At 49.8% G+C, this 21,540-nt stretch overlaps 1 protein-coding gene across 1 annotated transcript; it reads left to right on the plus strand.

The window, feature by feature from the left end:
- The first annotated feature begins 100 nt into the window (after positions 1–100).
- GRK6 (G protein-coupled receptor kinase 6) lies at positions 101–21,290 on the plus strand. The gene is made up of 17 exons (XM_007952956.1): positions 101–152; positions 4,455–4,550; positions 5,431–5,543; positions 5,670–5,747; positions 6,553–6,653; positions 6,947–7,039; positions 7,145–7,208; positions 7,355–7,495; positions 7,765–7,955; positions 8,773–8,810; positions 8,893–8,982; positions 10,079–10,287; positions 10,387–10,524; positions 20,230–20,367; positions 20,454–20,588; positions 20,758–20,759; positions 21,182–21,290. Exons 1-17 carry the CDS (start codon positions 101–103, stop codon positions 21,288–21,290), a joined length of 1,788 nt encoding a protein of 595 aa, XP_007951147.1.
- The last annotated feature ends 250 nt before the right edge of the window (positions 21,291–21,540 follow it).

Consider the following 21,540-nt stretch of genomic DNA (forward strand, 5'->3'; position numbering starts at 1 on the left):
GCGAGCCGAACCGAGCCGCGCCGATAGCCATCCGGCCCCGGCTCCAGTGCGCGACCCCGGCCTGCGGCGCGGCCCGGCGGGTCCGGCGGGGCCGCAGCCCATGGAGCTCGAGAACATCGTAGCGAACACGGTGCTACTTAAGGCCCGAGAAGGTGAGCGGCCGGGAAATCGGACGCGCCAGGGTGCAGGGAGCGGCGGGCGTTTGGCCTCCCAGCTCAGCAGGACGCCCCAGCCAAATGGCTCTCTAGACCCACGGGCTCCGCGCCCGCACCCCACGCAGACTCGAGCCCTTCCGGGCTGTAGTCCTCCTCCGCACCTGCCTCGGGAAGCCGGCGCCCAGGAAGGGGCGGGGGTCAGGCCGCCGCCCTCGCCGCGGGGGGGGGGGTGAGGGAAGGAGAAAGGAAGGAAGTGAGGAGGGTGGGACCTGAATCTTGGGAGAGCCTCTCCGAGCTCTCTCCCAGGTGAGAGGTGAGAAGATGGCCTAGGGAGGGGAACCCACCCCACGTGTTCGGCCCAGGCCCGGGCGCCTAGCCTGCACCGGACCAAAGTTGCTGCTGGGTAAAGGTTTGGAAAATGAATGAACTCAGCCCCTGCGTAGCACAGCCCACCCGACTTAAGGAAACTCCTGGTCATGTATGCTACTAACACGACTGCCAGTTGCTGGGTACCTCAGTGCATGGGACAGAGATGGATGGGCCAAACAGGCACAGTAACAGGTGGTAGCTGGGATTTGAAAGAAGAGAGCATGTCTGGCAGGCTGCACTGGACCTACTAAGGTGTGAGCCTAGTCTGGTGAGCCCATGTATACTGAGCCCCTCCTGGCTTCCCACCTCTGCCATTGTCAGGCATTGTCAGAGCAGTCTGTGAGGATTCTGGGGGACAAGGAGCACCAGACCTGGTCTTTACTATCCTGTGGGCTATCACAGCTCATCTCAGTAACGTAATTACTGAGCATCCACTCTGTGCCCTGCCTTATCCAGGGTGCTTGGGACCCAGCAGTGAGCAAGGCCATTCTTTCTGGAGCTCCAGAGAGGACAGTACATAGTGCCTAATGCATTTGACTGCTAACCAGAAGGCTTGCGCTTCAAGCCCACCAGCCACTCCTTGGAAGACTGGGCAATCTACTTCCGTAGAAATACTGCCTTGGAAACCCAAGGAGGGTTTGCTAAGAGTTGGATCCAACTCGATGGCAGTGAGATTGGAGTTTTTTTTGGGAGGACAGTCATGACAACTTCTCCACACTTTGCTGGGCTTCCAGGTTACAAGAGTTATCTGCTCTACCTTTCTGCCCCATTTTTCAGTGGGCAACTGAAACTCAGACCAGGGACTAGCCCCATGTTACCCAGAGAGTCCAGGATGCCCCCGATACAGTCTGTAGGAAGCCCAGAGGGTTACCCAGCTGGGTATAGCTGCTGGTCCCCTTGCCCATCCATACTTATTGATCTCTGGGGTGTGCTGCCTGGAAATGGGCATGGGAAGCTAGCTGGGTCTTCAGTGGCTGGAGCCTCCCTTATCTCCTGTCCCTTATCGAACCCTGGGGCTAGGCCTTCCTCGCAGCCTCTGGGGGCATCTGCCGATTCTGTTCTGCCTCGTCATCTAGCCAGCCAGGGAGGAGGAGTGGGGAGAGCCGGGCCAGGCCTCCCTCCCTAGGGCTCTAGCCATTCAGGGCTCAGACCTGCTGAGGGCACTGCCTTGCCTGGCCAGAGTGTGTGGGCATCATTGGACAGGCTTCATCAGGCCACGGGCAAGGCATAGGGAGTATGGTCCGGCCAAGGACTGGTACCTCCATGGAGAACCCTTACACTGACCTGGCTCTACCCTTTCCCAGCTGTATGGCTTTAGACAAATCTCTCCTTTCTGAACTTCAGTATCTCTTTCTTGAATGGTTGGGTGTGGGACACGAAGATTAAAGGAAATCCTGATTGTCACCTAGTTCTGAATGGTGGCCCATAGAATACTGGTGCTGATTTTATTTATAAAAACAAAAGAAAATTAAAAAAAAAAAATCTGCAACCAAATAAATAAAACATGTCAAAGAGCCAGATCTGGCCAGGGATCACCAGGTTGAGATGGTGGCTGCATCAGAATCACCTATCAGCTGGCTAACAGCTTGGTGCCAGGGCCTTTACCAGCTTCTCAGACAGTCCTGAGATCCTAAAGTGGTTGGAAAATCCTTGGTATATATATACTGTTGGCATCTAATAAGTGACCAGCATGTTTGCAGGGTGGAGGGAAGTAGTTTGAGTTGTGGTGTCACAGGGAGCTAGGTTCAAATCTTGCCTCTGTCCCCTCCAGGATCTGTGATCTTGGGCAAATGGTTTCCTCACTTCAGGACCTCATTTTCTGGTGAACTTGAGCCCAACTGGTCAGAGTTGCTGAAGTGCAGCAGCATGGGGGTGTGAGCCCTAGCTCAGTCTTTCCTTTCCCAGGCACCCAGAAGCACAGGGAGAAGGCTAGGTAGGGTGGAGAAAGCCCCACTGTCTTGGTGGCAGCTCTAGGACAGGGTATTTGCATGTGACTCTTGGCTGCTGCCTTGATGTGGACAGGAGGAGGGGGAGGAGGAAGTAAGTGGTGGGGGAGGTAGGCGGATGGAGGGTTGGGCAGATGGAGGGTTGGATGAGGGGGTGGGGAGGAGTTCCCTTTCTGGAGAGGCCTTGCTCACTCACAGTGATGCAATGACTGCAGGATATGTTGGGTACAGGCTGCAGGAGAACCACTAGCAGGTTTCCCAATGGGTATTCTGTAACACTTCCTCCTCCAGGGAGCCATTGAGGGACCCTCCCCTGTACCATCAGCTTTCACCCAGGCCTGATGGAAACCTGGCTGGGAAGAGCACAGGGGAAACTGAGGTCAGGCAAGGGAAGGTACTTGCTTAAGATTGCCCCTGAGCTGGTGGAGCTGGGCCAACCTCTTGCCATGGCTCTACTTGCTTGGACACATTCTCCCGTTTCATCCTCACACCACTTCCAGAGGTAGATTTGGACCCAAAGTATATACAGAGAAATTGAGGTTCATAGAAGACAAGTGATGAATCTAAAGAATGAATTGGAGTTTCAAACCCAGGTCTGTGAGACAAGATTCATGCCCCTTCTACCGTCTCAACCTGGTGGTCCCTGGCCAGATCTAGCTATCTGACATATTTTATTTACTTGGTTGTAGTTTTATTATTACTATTATTTTAAATTTTGTTTTGTTTTGATTTTGTAAATAAAATCAGCACCAGTTTTTCCACCAGCCCCACAGGAGAAAGATGAGGCAGTCTGCTTCCATAAAGATATATAGCCTTGGAAACCCATTGGGGGTCACTATGAGTCAGAATCGACTTGATAGTGAATTTAGTTTTGGGTTTTTTTTTTTTTTTTTTTTTTTTAAATTTTTGGTTTTGATTTTGTAAATAAAATTGGCACTAGTTTTCCATATAAATAAAACAAAACAAAAACAACCAAACTCACTGCCGTCAAGTCGATTTGACTCATAGTGACCCCTCCTTCAGTTTCCAAGGCAGTATCTCTACGGAAGTAGATTGTCCAAGCTTCCTTCCGAGGAGTGGCTGGTGGGTTTGAACCCCTAACCTTCTGGTTAGCAGTCAAATGCCTTAGGCACTATACCACCAGAGCTCCCAGTTTTCCACAAAACATTCTATATTTCCAGCTTGTTTTGAAAAATCAGAAGATTTGGCCACACTGAGCCAGCATTCTTGCCTGGCAACAATCAGCTGGAGTTGTGGTGCAGCTGCCCCTGTCCTGGTTCATTACACTCCTCACCACTCCCTGTTGTCTCATGTCTGGGCCACATTTATCATACTGTCTGGCTCTGTAGGCATTTGAGCTGACACTGTGGTCTCAGCAGCTACAAGTGGAGGGGTCAGCTAGGTAAGATCAGGCAGGTATCCAGGCCAGGGAAGCCCTCACATGTAGGAGAGGGGACCCTAAGTGTCGGCCCTCCTTCCACCACCTTTATGTGCTGCTCTTCAAGCCTTCCTTGAATCTCTGATATCCCTGATGCAGGACCCAGTGATAGAGGCCTGGAAGCCTTCCCAGTGGCCTAGGTTGCTGCTGCCCTTGGCATCTCTCAGACATGTCCCAAATACCCTAGAATCTCTCCCATCTGGGCCCCAATTTAAGCAGTTCCCACCGCTTTTGATTCCCTTCTTTACTTTCTTCACCTGGGGAACTCCCACCTAGTAGGAACAGACTTTTGCAGAAGCTACTAGAGCCTCCCAGGTTCCTCACTGCTCTCTGGCTCTCCCAGCCTGGGAGTACCTGGCAGGAAGGCCCATGTGTGTCCTGGTCCCCAGCAAGGGCAGGTTTGAAGTATGTGAGGGAAAGACAGAGGTGTGTCTCAGGGTGGGCTGGGCCTAGGTGGGGCCCTACAGGCCCTGTGGACTATGCTGAGGGTCAAGGGGAGGCATGGTGGTGGCAGAATTCAAGACATAGCCCTGTTTGCCCCCACAGGTGGTGGCGGGAATCGCAAAGGCAAAAGCAAGAAATGGCGGCAGATGCTGCAGTTCCCCCACATCAGCCAGTGTGAAGAGCTGCGGCTCAGCCTCGGTGAGGTGTAGGCAGAGACTGAGGGGTCCTCCTGGTGCAGGAGGAGCTTCCCCCTGAGACCTTGCCCTGGGGTAGAGGAGCAAGGGAGGTCTGGTGAGCAGGAAGATTGAGGCTGTACCGCCCACCCTAGTTTCAGTTCCTGGGCTTGGGATGGGTGGAAGGCAGAGAAAGGCCCTTGTGAGGGGCACATTTGGGCAGTCAGAGAAGCAGAGGAAGGAGCAGCTACTAGGCTTAGGGTCAGCAGGACCCTGGAACTGAGGGGGTGGTAGAGGCAGAGGACAGCCCACAGCCTGACTGTGTTGGGGGCCCCAGCCTGTACAGTGTAACGGGGTTACTTCTGGGAAAGGACAGAAGAGCCAGGGCTTATCTAGGCTGAGGCCCAGGTCTGAGTAGCACTTAAGGCTGTCCAGGCCCCTCCGATGATGTGCACGCGGGCAAGGAACATTCTGTGGCTGCTCTCGCTGCCTGGGAAGGAGGCTGAGTTACAAGCTCACCGGAAGCCACAGCTTCCTCCTGCACTTTCGCCAGGCAGGCAACAGGTGTGGGCCAGGCCCAGGGTGGGCCAGAACCTCTCAGAGTGCATCCAGCACTAGCACTATGATGCATGCAGTACTGCCAACCAGGAGGCAGCCAGGCAGGTAGAATCCTGGGTTTTGGAGCCAGATTCCTAACTGTGACCTTGGGCTAGTACTTTACCTCTCTGGTCCTCAGATTTCCTAGCCATGATGAGAATAACAGTAGTATCCACCCAGGCTTGTGGTGAGGGTTCTGAAGGTGTCCTGCAAGCTGTTGGAACCAGTGCCTGGCGGTGTGAATTGGGCCGCCCGGCCGCTGGCAGGCTCCAGTCTGTGAACCCAGCAGTTCCCTCCTCTGCCTGCAGAGCGTGACTACCATAGCCTATGTGAGCGGCAGCCCATCGGGCGCCTGCTGTTCCGTGAGTTCTGTGAGACACGCCCAGAGTTGACACGCTGCATCGCCTTCCTGGATGGGGTGGTAAGTGGGCCTGTCACTGGGGGTGGCCCACAGGTAAAGGTCCCAGGCCTCATTGCAGTACTCGCCCCCCCCCCACCTGTTGCTCAGCCCCAACTCTGAGCTTCTCCCTTTCCCTCCTGCCTGCAGGCTGAGTATGAAGTGACCCCTGATGAGAAGCGGAAGGCGTGTGGGCGGCGGCTAATGCAGAATTTCCTGAGCCACACGGTGAGTGAGTGGTAATGGAGGAATGATGGCCTCTAGCAGAGTGCATCACTGGGGTAAGGACTGACCACAGCCTGGGCAGAGAGTGCCTGGAGCTGCTCCAGGCTCCACCAGGCACACCGTAGGCATGGAGTTGGGGAAGGCAGGAGGAGGAGCAGGGAGGTGTGGGGCTCCAGCTTGGGTGAACTTGCCAGTGGCTCTCCTATGGCCTCCCTCCAGGGGGGCTGGGAGGACAAGGTTCAGCAACCAGGTGGGCTGACTCATCCCTGGTCTGCAGCCACCCCTGGCACAAGCCTGAGATCTCTGGTATTTGGGTTCTGGGAGTGGGTAGCAGTTAAGAGATTCCCCCAAGGACCAGGTTTGCTAGTCCGATAGAGCCTGGTGGAACCACTGAGACTATGGCCCCTAGCTGCCCTTCAAGTCTGGAATTGAACCCACTACCTGTGACTTCCAGCCAAACAAAAGACAGGCATAGGAGTTGAACATGTACCTGAGGTAGATACACTGCTTGTAAAGAACAATCATGGGAGAAAGAAGGGCTGCTTATGCACAGGGAGACAACTCAGGGGGCAGGAGTGCATGGAGGGATGGACACAGGGAAGAGGTAACTATCAGGAGGAAGTGGGAGGGGAACGGTTGCATTGTTGTAAATTGTGGTCAATGTCATGAGACAAAGTATATGTGAACTGCTGTATGGAAAGTGAATTTGCTCTGTAAATTTTCACCCAAGTCACAATTAAAAAAAAGAGAGACCCCCCCCACACACACACACACAAAATACACTGACCTATCTGTGGTCTGTCCCCAGGGTCCTGACCTCATCCCTGAGGTCCCTCGGCAGCTGGTGACAAACTGCACCCAGAGGCTAGAGCAGGGGCCCTGTAAAGATCTCTTCCAGGAGCTTACCCGGTAAGGCCCTCCCTGCCCACAGGATGGAATTGTGCCCAGAGGAGGGACCTCTGGTGGGACCTTGAAGGCCCGGGCAGCTCAGAAGAGGCTAGCTCGGCCCTGCCCCAGCCCTGTGACCATGGGTTGGCTGCCTCCCCTCTCTGTACCATTCTCAGCTTCAGTGTGGATTCTAGCATCCCTCCTTGATGAGTGCAAACGAGGCTCTGCCAAGAATGATGCCTTCAGGCTGAGCAGGTACCTTTTGGGAGCCTGGGGCGGTGGGGTGACCAGCAGGCTGGGCTTTCTCTTAACAGGCTAACCCATGAATACCTGAGCATGGCCCCTTTCGCAGACTACCTCGACAGCATCTACTTCAACCGTTTCCTACAGTGGAAGTGGCTGGAAAGGTGAGCTCCCCAGAGATGGGGCCAGGATCAACCAAATTGCTAGGCCTTCTCCCAGACCTTGACTCCTGCTGTGCAAGTGGTTACTTCCCTACTTCTTGCTCACAGGCAGCCAGTGACCAAAAACACCTTTAGGCAGTACCGAGTCCTAGGCAAAGGTGGCTTTGGGGAGGTGAGTGACCTGGTCAGAGCCCCAGGCAGAGTCCAGAGGGCCGGGGTAGGGTGGGGCCCTGGACCAACCCTGGCCCTCTGAGCCCGGCACCCCAGCAATGGCATAGCATAGCAGGCACCCATTTGTCTGGTCTACCTTGGCCACAGGTGTGTGCCTGCCAGGTGCGGGCAACAGGCAAGATGTATGCCTGCAAGAAGCTGGAGAAGAAGCGGATTAAGAAGCGGAAAGGCGAGGCCATGGCGCTCAACGAGAAGCAGATCCTGGAGAAAGTGAACAGTAGGTTTGTAGTAAGTACAGAAAGGAGACCTTGCCCTTTCTCTCAGTCCCATCTGCCAGGCTAAAGTCTCTTCCTACCTTCCAAGGGGCCACCCTCCCTCCAATCCCACCCCACCCTCCATGATACTGGGGAAGGACAGAGTTGGGGTGTTGACACAGGCCTGGGAGCAGCTGGGCCTCAGGAGTAGCACTGAGAATGTTCTTTGGGGTGGCTGGTGCCAACCCTGCCATTAGGCAGGCCTGTAACCCTTGCTTGAGGCTTGGGTCCCCTTGGCTACAGGTCAGCCTGGCCTACGCCTACGAGACCAAGGATGCCCTCTGCCTGGTGCTGACACTGATGAATGGGGGAGACCTCAAGTTTCACATCTACCACATGGGCCAGGCAGGCTTCCCCGAGGCACGAGCTGTCTTCTACACTGCTGAGATCTGCTGTGGCCTGGAGGACTTGCACCGGGAACGCATTGTATACAGGTGTGGAGGGCATGGATACCCTCTGGTCAGGCTCAGCCTCAGCCTATGGAAAGATGCTGGGGTGTTGGGCCCCATCTGAGGTCATAAGCTTGTCCTGCTGGGCTTGGGCTCGCCACTTTCCTTTCAGTGGACCAGAGCCTAGGCTTTGGGTTATGACTGACCCATGTGTGAATCCTAGCTTTGTCACCCCTCTCTGTGTGACCCTGGCAGTCAGCTCCCTGCTCCCAACACCATTTCCTTTTCTGGGAAGCCAAGACAATAATTCCCATCATTCCTCCCTCACAGGTTGTAGGGACTGAATGAGATAGTACGGTAAGGTTCCTGGCCCAGAGCCCAGCCCCTAGTCAGAGCTCAGATTCCTATTGCTTATTGTCCCCATTCATTAGCACCAGAACCAGGCACAGTTGCTACTCCTGTCATTTCACTTGAGCCTTATTATGGCCCCAGGAGGGGATGGATGAGCAGCCCCATTTGAGAGACAAGGAAAGATAAGAGTCAGCCCCAAAGGGGAGGAGGGGTGTGCCTTGCATCAAGGGCAAGCAAGGCTTTGGTGGTGTCCAGGGAGTTCCCGTCCTGGGTGGTAGTGCCTTCCACTTGCTTCGAGAGTTCTGGCTCTGTAACTCCATCTTCTGCTCCCTTGGGATGGGGCTCCTGCAGGTGAGGGGAGGACTGGGCTATCCATTGTCACTGTGTCAGCAAATTGGTCCTGTGCTCACTCTACCTGTAGTCCCAGGAGGTGAATGAGTTTGGCAAGGGTGGCTCCAGCTGGCTCCCTGGCACACTAAGCAGCCTCTGACCCTGCCTTTCTCTCCTACAGGGACCTGAAGCCCGAGAACATCCTGCTGGATGACCACGGTGGGTGGGGGCACCGCTAAAGGGGTGGGGTTGAGTGGGCGGCATGGTCCTATAATGGCTCCTGCTCCTGTGCCACACACAGGTCACATTCGTATCTCCGACCTGGGGCTGGCTGTCCACGTGCCAGAGGGCCAGACCATCAAAGGCCGCGTGGGAACTGTAGGCTACATGGGTGAGTCTCCCTCCACCTGGTCCGCCAGCCTCCTTGCATCCCTGGCTCACTGTCCAAGACCCTACTCACTTCTGTTTGGGAGTTTCCTGTAGCTCAGGGAATAAAAAGAGCCCATACTGGTATTCCCAGTTTGTAGATTAGGAGACCAGGACTCAGCCAGGACCCCTACCACTTATGAATCCAATGTCGTTCATTCATTGTTGAATGCCTGCTATGGGCTAGGCCTGGCGGGGACTGCTGTGTACACTGTGGAGGGGCTCAAACTTGGACTCCTGGTCCTGGCTCTCCCTGCCCCTAAAATTCCCATGTTCAGAGTTAGAGCATCTGTGGGGCCGGGTAGAAGGACCAAGATGTACCCCTGTGTTGCCCTTGGGGACACATTCCCCCCGGACCCCCTGACACAGCACACGGAGCTAGGCTTCACAGCTCCACCCCTTATTTGTGTGGCCCTGGGCCAGGTACTTCGCTTCTCCCAACCTCACTTTCCTCGATGGTAAAACGATGATCCAACCTGCCTGCCAGGCTCACCTTGAAGATGAAAAGAGATAGTAGAGGAGAAAATTGCTACATGCCTGTCCTGGCACGTAGCGGGTATTCAGCAAGCATTAATTGTCTTCTTTCTTCTGTCAGATACTAAGTCCAGAGGTTGCATACTGCTAGCCTCACGGGTCCAGTTTGGCCTACATTTTTATTTAAATCAAAATGTTTCACAAAACAGTTTGATGGTTTAGCAGCATTTAATAAGCCAGACCATTTCACATTAAAACCAGGGATTTCTGACTTGTTTGGAAAAATCAGAAGATGGGGCAGGCTGCATCAGCTTCCTTGCACGGGACATGTGCTCTCCTATTTGCCATAGTCCCCACCAGAACACTTAGTGGCTGGTTGAGTGCTTCAATTTTGGGCCCCTGACTGAACTAGGTGGAAGGAAGACTGGGCAATCTACTTCTGTAAAGATGTACCGCCTTGGAAACCCAAAGGGGGTCACTATGAGTTTGGGGTTTTTTTTTTGAACTGACAGGCATTACAAGCCCAATGGCTCTGTCTCCAGGTCTCCTACCTCCACCCCACCCTAACTCTGTGCCTCCCGCCACAGCTCCAGAGGTGGTGAAGAACGAACGGTACACATTCAGCCCAGACTGGTGGGCGCTCGGCTGCCTCCTGTATGAGATGATTGCAGGCCAGTCGCCCTTCCAGCAGAGGAAGAAGAAGATAAAGCGGGAAGAGGTGGAGCGGCTTGTGAAGGAGGTACCTGAGGAGTATTCCGATCGCTTTTCTTCCCAGGCCCGCTCACTCTGCTCCCAGGTATGGCAGCCCACAGAGGGCTGAGTGGCAGGGTTGGACCAAGGCACTTCACCCACCCATCTGCCCCAGGCATGCTGACTGCCCCTTGTCCTGCCACAGCTCCTCTGCAAGGACCCAGCTGAGCGCCTGGGGTGTCGCGGGAGCGGCGCTCAAGAGGTGAAGGAGCACACCCTCTTCAAGAAGTTGAATTTTAAGCGGCTAGGAGCTGGCATGCTGGAGCCGCCATTCAAGCCTGATGTGAGTGGTGCCTGGGCCCACAGGGACCAAGCCAGTGGGTGGGAGCTCTTGGAGTACTGATCAGGACACATGCAGTGCAAGTGGCAGAAAACCCAACTCAAATGGTCTAACTTCCCCCAAAAAAATAGAATTCACTGGGGCTCCCAGAAGTGAAAAGCCCAGGACAGAATTAATAGGAGTACTTGGTGGCCGCTGGTTTGGGTTAACCGGTTGCAGTAGAGTCAATTCCCTAGTGGTTTTCAAGGCTGTGATCTCTCAGAAGCAGATTGTCAGGCTTTGTTTCTAGGTGCCTCTGGGTAGGTTCAAACTGCCAGACTTTGGATTATGTCCCAGTACTTAAATGACTGCACCACCCGTTACTGAGGGACCTCAGTAATGCCAAAAGAATCCCTAGGCTGATGCTCATTACCTCTGATTGCTCAGAGGACACCCTCTCCCCAGGACTAGCTGACTCTGTCCAGGGACCTTGATCCTCACTGGCCACTCCTGGGTCAGATCCCACTGCCAATGAGAGCGGTCCATTTCCCAGAGGAAAACCAACATGCTATTGCCAGCAGGGCAGAGGGATGTTGGGATGATAGACCACTATTCCACTCCAGCAATGCTGACCATCCCTCTGTGGATGGGATCCTTCTGCAGTGGGCCAGGCACCCTGCAAACACATGCATCCTCTAGTCATTGGGTTCCAAGTGGCAGAAACCCAACCCAAATGTCCTTAAGCACAGCATGGTGCTTATTGGTTCATTTGGCCAGAGAGTCTCACAGCAAGGCCAACATCAGGGCTTTATGCCAGGTTGTTAGCACACTCCATCTCTTTGCTCTGCTTTGGCCTGTTGACTGTATCCCTCCCATTGAATAGAGGCTTCCCTGTATAAAGTCACAGGGAAGGCTCTGACTGGCCAAGGTTAGAGCATGTGCTTGCCCATCCCCTTGCCATGTCTAAGAGGACTAGGTCCTGTGACTGTACCAATGTTCTGTTGTGATCCAAAGTGTTTCATTGGCTGAGTTTTGGAAGAAGGTCTCCAGGCCTTTGTCCTTAGTCCATCCTAGTCTTGAATCTTTACCAAAACCTTTTCAATGTCACAGCAACACATAGCCTTCCTGACAGATGGGTAGTGGCTGCACATGAAGTGCTTTGGCCAGAAATCAAAGCTGGGTCTCCTGCATGGCAAGTGAGAATTCTACCATTCAATCACCAGTACCTCAGTCTGATAGATAGTTCACCAGAAACACCGGGGAGGCAGCCAGGAAGGTGATGTGCAGGCCAGGTTGATGGGTGTCAGTCTTATAGGTGTTTGTTTATATATTCAACAAATACAAGTTCCATATGTGCTGGGCCTTGGAGATACGAAGTTAGCAGGGCCAAGCCCTGCCCTCATGGAATTTATGCTCTGTTGGGGACACACCAAAATAATAAACCTTTTGGTGGAAAACAATTTCAGATAACGTTCAGGGTGACAAAGGAACATAAAGCAATCTAAGAAGACAAGAAGGAGTCCATGAGTGGCACAAATGGTTAAGCACTCAGCCACTAGCCTAAAGGTTGGCTATTCGAACCCACCCAGAGGTGCCTTGGAAGACAGCCTTGACTGTCTTTCACAGCTTTGAAAACCCTAGGGAGCAGTTCTATTCTGCACACGTGGAGTCGCCATGAGTCAGGGTGACTTGGCAGCAACTAGCAACAAGAAGTCAAGAAGGATGAGACTGGGGCATTTTTAAACACAGTGGTTTCTGAGGAACTGATGGTTAAGCAGCAACCTAAAATACATGAAGGAGTATGCTGTGCCAACGTCTAGGGTGTGAGCCTTTCAGACAGAAGGAGCAGCAAGCATCGAGGCCCTGGAGCAGGCTCCAGCCTTGTGCAATAGACAGCACTGAGAAGGGCAGTGTGGCTGGTGTGGAGCACGTGGGGCAAGAGAGCCTTGAAGGAGGCAGGGCCCTAGGAGGCTGGCAGGGATTGTGGTTCCAAAGTGTGGAGGGGTCATTGGAGAATGCTGAGCAGGAACATGAGATGTGGAGGGTGGACTGGAGGGCCAATTAGGGGACTGCTTCCTGAGAATGATGGTCTCCTGTAGTAGCTCTGGTGGCATAGTGGATAAAGTATTTGGCTGCTGACCAGAAGGTAACAGGTTCAAACCCACCAGATGCACCACAGAAGGAAGGTGGGGCTATCTACTTCCATAAAGATTCACGGCCTTAGAAACCCAGTGGGCATCATTATGAGTCAGAATCAACTCAATGGCAGTGAGTTTGTTTTTTGGTTTTGGTGTAGTCCTCACTGGAACCCTGCAGGGTAGCCATGTCATGGGCTTAGGTGACTAGCCTTGTGTCCAGGGCTAGCACTTAACCAAGTAAGCCTGCCCCAAGGTGGCGGCTGCTGCTCACTTTTATTCCACCCCCCACCTCCCATCATCTTGCTGAATCTCAAGGTAAATTCACCACCTCTGGCATCATTCAAAGTCAGAGGTAGAACCAATGCCCTGGAGGTCAACTTTTTAGAAGCAGCAGATGAAAAGCAAGCGTGATGATTTTCTTTTTTCTTAATAGCACCACTGAGATATAATTCATACCCTACATTTAATGTGTACAACTCAGTGGCTCTTCGCATATTCACAGAGTCGTATAGCATTACCACAATAGTAGAGCATTTTCATCACCCCATATAGAGACTCTGTACCCTTTAGCCATTAGTCCCCAAACTCCCTTTTCCTGCCCTCCTAGCCCTGTGGTTGTTATTAGGTGCTGTCCAGTCAGTTTCTACTCATAGCGACCTCATGTCCTGTGCCATCTTCATAATCATTGCTGTTTGAGCCCATTGTTCCAGCCACTATGTCAATCCATCTCATTGAGGATCTCCCTCTTTTTTTTGCTGATCCTCTACTCTACCAAGCATGCTGTGCTTCTGCAGAGACTGTTCCCTCTTGGTAACATGTCTAAAGTACATGAGATGAAGTCTCATCATCTTTGCTTCTAAGGAGCATCCTGACTATACTTCCAAGACATGTATTCGTTCTTTTGACAGTCCATGGTATATTCAATATTCTTTACCAACACCATAATTCAAATGCATTAATTCTTTATTCATTGTCCAGCTTTCACATGCATAAGAGGCGATTGAAACTACTATGGTTTGGGTCAGGCACACTTTAGTACTGAAAGTAACATCTTTGCTTTTTAACACTTTAAAGAGGTGCTTTGCACCAGGTTTGTCTAATGTAATACATTGTTTGATTTCATGACTGCTGCTTCCATGTGTTGATTGTGGATCCAAGTGAAATTAAATCCTTGGAGACTTTAATATTATCTGCATTTATCATGATGTTATTTATTGGTCCAGTTGTGAAGATTTCTGTTTTCTTTACACATTGAAGGCTGTAGTCTTTTTCATCAATAAGTGCTTCAAATCTTTGCTTTTAGCAAGCAAGGTTTTGTCATCTGCATATCACAGGTTGTTAATGAATCTTCCTTCAACCCTGATGCCACATTCTTCCTAATATAGTCCAGAGTGTTTGCTCTATGTACAGATTGAATAAATATGGCAAAAAGAAACAACCCTCACACACACCTTTCCTGATTTAAGCCACTCAGTATCTTCTTGTTCTAGCCTGCGTGAGCACACTTAAGTGTTCTGGAATTCCCATTCTTCAAAATGTTATCCATATTTGTTATGACCCATACAGTAAAATGCCTTTTTGTGGTCAATAAAACACAGGTAAATGTCTTTCTGGTATTCTTTGCTTTTAGCCAAGATCCATCTGGCATCAGCAGTGGTATCCCTGTTCCATGTCCTCTTCTGAATCTGGCTTGAATTTCTGGCAGTTCCCTGTCAGTGTACTGTTGTAACCATTTTTGAATTATCTTCAGCAGCATTGTACTTGCATGTGATATTAATGATATTGTTTGATAATATACGCATTCTGTTGGATCGCCTTTCTTGGAATGGTCTCAAATATGGATCTCTTCCACTCAGTTGGCCGAGTAGCTGTCTTCCAGATTTTTAGCATAGAGTTCAGACTTCTGGTAAGATAGAGGAATAGGCAGACAAGCGACACAGACTTTCTTCAACAAAGAAAAGAAAAAACAATTGACAGATACAGAAGATAATCCTGGAGCCCTGAGCTTTGAAAGGAACTATATTGAAGTGGATTAGGCACCAACTAGTGGAAAAATCTGAATGAAAACAGTGATTACAGAGATGGTTGGACCTCAGACTGTCAGCTACTCTGACGGGACCAACAGCCTGAATATTTCCAAGCAGTGTTGGGAACTGAGACTTGACCTCAAGGTCAGCCCTGGTCACCAACGGCTGCAGGGATGACTGCACTGGTGGCCTATGACTAGGAAAGGAAACAGCAAGGAGGGAGACAACCTGAGCTGTTGACTTTCTGCTGTCTGGTGCAGCCATTTTGATTGTTGATGCAGCAGCCGTTTTGGATATTTAAAATGACCGAGGGTGCAGCCATTTTGAATGTTTACAAGTGGTGGCCATTTTGGATATTAAAAGTGACCTAGGACGCAGCCATTTTGAATGTTTACAAGGGCGCAACCATTTTGAATCTTTACAAGTGGCAACCATTTTGAATCTTTACAAGTGGCAACCATTTTGGATTTTAAAGTGATAGCATAAACACAAAAACGTCACAATGTTTTGGAGACAACAGAGTATCACAGTCCACATAAAGAAACAAGATAAAGCAGGAGAAACAAGGGACCAGGATATAGACCCAAAACACATCCCTGAGGAAGACACAGCATTGGAACTCCCTGATAAGGTATCTTCAACGAATTGAGAGATGAAGGAAAACACAGAGAAAACCCTACAACAATTTCAAAAGACAATACAAAAACAAAATGACAAAATAAATGAAAAATTAGAAATGATACAAAATCTACATACAGAAATCCAGAAGGTTAATACTAAATTTTCAGAAATAGATAAGACATTGAATGGGAAAAGGAGCAGAATGGAATCAATGGAAGACAGAATTAGGGAGATTGAAGGCAAATACCTGAACACTTCTTTGGAAAGGGATAAATCAGAAAAAAAGATCAAACAAAATGAAGAAACCCTAAGGTTCATGTGGGATACCATCGAAAGGAATAACCTACATGTCATCAGAATCCCAGAACAGGAAGAGACAAATAAAACCACAGAGAAAATTGTTGAAGATTTGTTGGAAGAGATTTGTCCTGGTATGATGAAAGATGAGAACATATCCATTCAGGAAGTCCAATGAACCCCAAAGAGGATAGACCCCCTAAAGAAAATCACCCAGACATATCATCATCAAACTCACCAAAACCAAAGACAAAGAATCATGAGAGCAGCATGGAAAAAACGAAAAGTTACCTATAAGGGGCAACCAATAAGACTAAGCTCGATTTCTTGGCAGAAACCATGCAGGTAAGAAGACAATGGGATGGTATATATAAAACCCTGAAAGAGAAAAATTTCCAACCAAGAATTATGTACCCATCAGAATTGTCTCTCAAATATGATGGTGAAATTAGGACATTTCCAGATAAGCAGAAATTAAGGGAATTTGTTAAAACCAGACCAGCTTTACAAGAGATGCTAAAGGGAGCCCTTTGGACAGAGAAGCAACACAGCCAACAACAATTGACCATTAACACACATGAGGATATAGCCCAGAAACCAACCCAGCCATGAAAGTATCCAAAGTAAAGAAGCCTACAAGATCGTAAACAGGGAACCAGAGACATCAATTGACAAATGAGGACAACTTCAAACCAAAAAGAGGGAAAAAAAACTGTGTCATTAAAGAACTTGTAGAGAAAACTAGTAACCTCAAGGAAAAATGATAAACCATCACATGGAAAAGAGGACCAGCATAAATATTCAGCAAACACTAAAACAATAGCAATGAAGGAAGTGATAAAACAATTCATAAATAAAACAAGCTCAGCATAGAAAATTATATGGAACAAAGAAATTGACACCATGAAAAAGCACATAACAAAAGTGACAACAACAAATTCATAGTTGCTGATAATTACATAACTGGCAAAAGACTTATCTCTAGGTTTTATAATGGAAGAGTAGATGACCAAACTATGGTACATACACGTAATGGAATGCAGCACTAAAGAATAATGTAGAGTCTGTAAAACACCACATAATATGGATGAACTTGGAGGACATTATGCTGAGTGAAATAAGTCAATCACAGAAGGACAACTATAGTATTAGTTCGTTATTGTGGAGGGTCAAGGAAAGGTTTACATATGGAGGGAAACTTTATTTGTTGGTTGCCAGGGGTGGAATGGTGGGGGGAACACCACCAAAAAAAAAAATGCATTGACCCATGTCTCTTTAGTTTTGTGTATTTCACTGTACATAAATTATATTTCAATAAGTTACATTTAAAAAATTTTTTAGCATAGACAAATGAGCACTTCCAGCATTGCATCGGTTTGTTGAAACACTTCACCGGGTTGTCTGTTAATTCCTGGAGCTTCGTTTTTCATCACTGTCTTCAGTGGAGCTTGGATTTCTTCCTTCAATACCTTTGGTTTTTAATCATAAGCTGCTTCCTAAAATAGTTGAAGATCAAGTGACTGTGTATCCCTTCCATCTTCTGATGCTTCCTGCATAATTCAATATTTTTACCCATAGAATCCTTTGATATTGCAACTCAAGGCTTGATTTTTTTTTTTTTTTTTTTTCAGTTCTTTCAAATTGAGAAATGCCAAGTATATTCTTCATTTTTGGTTTTCTAACTTCAGAACTTTGCACATTTCATTATAGTACTTTGTCTTCTTGAGTCACCCTTTGAAATACTCTGTTCAGCTTTTTTACTTCATTGTTTCTTCCTTTGCCTCTAGCTACTGTATATTCAAGAGCAAGTTTCAGAGCCTCTTCTGACATTTTGGTCTTTTCTTTCCTGTCTTTTTAATGACCTTTTACTTTGTTCATATTATGATGTCCCACAACTTGTTTGGTCTTTGGTCATTTATGTTCAGTATACCAAATCTCTTCTTGAGATGGTCTCTAAATTCAAGTGGATTTCTCAAGGTTGTATTTTTGCTCACGTAGACTTGATTTTCTTCAGCTTCAGCGTGAACTTGCACGTGAGAATTGATGGTCTGTTCCACAGTTGGCCCCTAACTTTGTTCTGACTAATGATCATCTTTTTCCACAGATGTAGTCACTCTGATTCCTGTGTATTCCATTTGCCCAGGCAACCACTAATCTACTTTCAATGTCTATGGATTTGGCTTTTCTGGACATTTCATGTAAATGGAATTATCCAGTCTGTGGCCTTTTCTGTCTGGCTCCTTTGACTTACCATAATGTCTTTAAGGTTTATCCATGTTGTAGCATGTGTCAGTACTTTGTTGCTTTTTATAGCTTTATATTCCATTGTATGGATATACTACATTCTGTTTATCCATTCAACCAAAACCAAACCAGTTGCCATCAAGACTCTGGCTGTGGTGACCCCATGTGTGTCAGAGAACTGTGCTTCTTAGGGTTTTCAGTTGCTGATGTTTTTATTTTTTTTAATTGTGATTTGGGTGAAAGTTTACAAAGCAAATTCACTTTCCATACAGCAGTTCACATACACTTTGTCTCATGACATGGACTGCAATTTACCACAATGCAACAGTACCCCTCCCACTTCCTCCCCATAGTTACCTCTTCCCTCCATGTACTCCTGCCACCTGAGCTATGTCCCTGTGTGTTCACAGCCCTTCTTTTCTCCCATGATTGTTCTCTCCAAGGAGTGTATCTATGTAGTGTAAATGTTCACCTCATATGCCTGTCTTTTGTTTGGCTGGAAGCCACAGGTGTGGGTTCAATTTCAGACCTGAAGGGCAGCTACGGGCCATAGTCTCAGTGGTTCCATCAGGCTCTATCAGATCAGCAAACCTGGTCCTTTTTTTAAAAAATGATTTTGAGTCTTGTTCCACATTGTTCTCCTACTCTATCCAGGATCTCCTACAGAGATCCCCCTCCGAGTGGTTGACAGCGGTAGCCAAGCACCATGTAGTTCTTCTGGTCTTATAGTCGTATAGGCTACAGATCGCATGGTGTACCAGTTGCTAGAACTAATTGTTTCCATGAATCTTTGATTTTCTTCATTCTTTGCTCTGGATGAGAAGAGACCCATCATTGCATCTAGATGGCCACTTGCAAGCTTTTAAGATCCCAGTTGCTACTCGCCAAAGTACAAGGTGGAACAATGTTTTGTGTAGTATGTCATGCCAGTTGAACTTGATGTCCCCTGTGACTGTGGTCCCAAGCCCACAGGTCCAACTACTTGCTCCCTCTGGGTAGCTGGCTGTGGCCAAGAAGTGACTATAACCTTGTCCCTTGTCAGCTCTACTATACACCTGGGAATTGTTACAGAACATAGCAATATACTTGTAGAAACATTGTCTGCCAACCCTACACATGGTCTTGGGCACACTCCCCCCTGCATAGACATAACTAATAGTTCAGCCTGTCCACACATCTCTCCATCTGTATACCCATGTTTGCCTTCCCTGACTGATTTTTCAGAAGTAGATAACCAAGCCTTTCTTTTGAGTTGCCTCTAGGTGGACTTGAACCTTCAGCCTTTTGGTTAGCACTCTCCAGGGACCCCTATCCATTCATCAGTTAATGGGTACTTGGGCTGTTTCCACTTTCTGGCTATTATGAATAGTGCTGCTGTGAACGTTAGTGATAAACGTTAGTGATAACTCCTTTCTGTTAGCATTGGTCATGTGGCTGGATGTTTTCATTTCTCTTGGTATGTACTTAGGAGTTGAATTAGTGAGTCATGTTAACAGCAGGAAGGAGCTCTGGTAGTGCAGTGCCTAAGCAGTTGACTGCAAACCAGAAGGCTGGTGGTTCAAACCCAAGAGCCACTCCTCGGAAGGAAGGTTGGGCAGTCTACTTCCATAGTGATACCACCTCGGAAACCCAAGGAGAGGTCGCTATGAGTCGGGTCCGACTCAACGGCATGTAACAACAACAACATTAACAGCAGGGGGTTTGGGGTTTTGTCTTTATGGTGACTCTATGTTTAACCTTTTGAGGCACTGCCAGACTGTTTGCCAAAGCAACAATACCATTGTGTATCATGGTCTTATTTTAATTGACATCTGTAACAGCACAATTTAGAAAGCAGGTGGAAAGATGAAGTAGAAAGTGGCCTTCTGGATCTGAGGTGGGCTCCTAGAAGGGGGCCAGGGAGGAGATGTGGGAAGATAATACTAGTCCTTTGGTTGGCTGTGAAGCATAAGAAGGGGCTGAAGCAAACTGCTGGACATTCTAGGCCAGAGGGCCCAGTCAGTGCTGGGACCTGTACAAGGAACCAGCTGAGGTTCCACCTGCACTCACCTCCCCAAGCCATGCACCCATGTGGCCATGGGCACATGGAGGGGGTGGCTTTACTGATTCTACAAACATACCATGCAGACTGGCTAGCCATGGTCCATCAGCTACCCCTAAGCAGCACCTCTTATGCCAGCCTTTATATAGCCCTGTTCAGCTGTGGAGGCAGCCACTGGGCTGGCTGATGGGTGGATGATGAAGTGGCAGTACTGTGCTTGGGCACTGTGTTTCTGATACCACACTTGAGAGCTGCAGCTGTCAGGGGGCAGGCTCAGGCCAAGACTCAGTCTGAGTTGCCTTCCCTTGTGTTGGGGAGAGAGGGGATGATCCTCTTTGACCATTTGCTTCTGTCACCCCAGCCCCAGGCCATTTACTGCAAGGATGTTCTGGACATCGAGCAGTTTTCCACGGTTAAGGGTGTGGAGCTGGAGCCCACCGACCAAGACTTCTACCAGAAGTTTGCCACGGGCAGTGTGCCTATCCCCTGGCAGAATGAGGTGGGGCCTGCCCAGCTGGGGGGTGGGCTCCCAAGGGGAATGGAATCCCTGGGGGCAGCTCTCCCAACCAGCCTGTTCTGTGGCAGATGGTGGAGACTGAGTGCTTCCAGGAGCTGAATGTCTTTGGGCTGGATGGTGCAGTCCCTCCAGACCTGGACTGGAAGGGCCAGCCACCTGCGCCCCCCAAGAAGGGCCTGCTACAGAGACTCTTCAGCCGCCAGGTACCCCAGCAGCCTGGCTCCCAGGGACAGTGGGTGGGAGGCAGAGCTGGTGCCCGCATGCGCTGGGAATGGTCCACCTCCAGCTGTGCCTGTGGTGCCCAGGGACTCCTGCCTCACTCCCACCTTTCTCTCACCCCGGCTGGGCTCATCGCCTCTTTTCTTTTTCCAGAGGTGAGCAGTGTGGGCTCCCCATGGGTTGGCCTTGCTGCCTGGCCTCGGGGAGCCACAGGCAGCCCTTCCATGACAGAGGCGAGATGTGGGTGAAAGAAGTCTGGTGCCCCCCTCCTCCCACACTGTTCTTCATACCCTGGCACCTTGAAGCTGCTAGCCTTGCTTAGCTGCCCTGTTTCCCCCTGCCCTGCCTCTACCACCCCAGGAGAAAGGGGCTGCTGGACAGAAGCCTTGCCTAGGCAGAGCCTGGAACCTACCTAATAACCTTCCTGCTGTCTGCTGCTGGCAGCCTCTGTCTGCACTGATGCCCAGCCACATTGGCCAGACCTCTGACCCCGCCTGGCAGGGCTGGGGCTTCTGGCGTGTCTGGTGGCTAATGGCACTTGCTCTGCCTCTCTCCCCGTGTCTCCCTGCCCCTCCAGGATTGCTGCGGGAACTGCAGTGACAGTGAGGAAGAGCTCCCCACCCGTCTCGAGTTCCCCACCCAACTCTAGTCCCCAGCCTGAGGCCCCCATCGGCGGTTGGCGGTAGCAGCTACTCCAGTGCTGTTTACAGTTTTGCACAGTGGTCTTCCCCATTGTCCACTCAAGCTGTGGTGGGGGAACACAGCCCAAGCTGTTCCCCAGTGCCCTCTGCCCCTCAGCCCCTGGCCCGGCTGAGTCTGGTGAGGCCTGGGCTATATCCCTGGGACAAAGGTGCGTCCCTTTAGCTCTTCTCTGCAGAGCTTGGGGCTTTCTGTATTTATGTATTTGTATGAATGTATATAGCAATCAGAGCGTTC

This window comes from Orycteropus afer, unplaced genomic scaffold, assembly GCF_000298275.1.
Source record: "Orycteropus afer afer isolate SDZICR_OR568_19922 unplaced genomic scaffold, OryAfe1.0 scaffold00366, whole genome shotgun sequence".
Classification (NCBI taxonomy): domain Eukaryota; kingdom Metazoa; phylum Chordata; class Mammalia; order Tubulidentata; family Orycteropodidae; genus Orycteropus; species Orycteropus afer.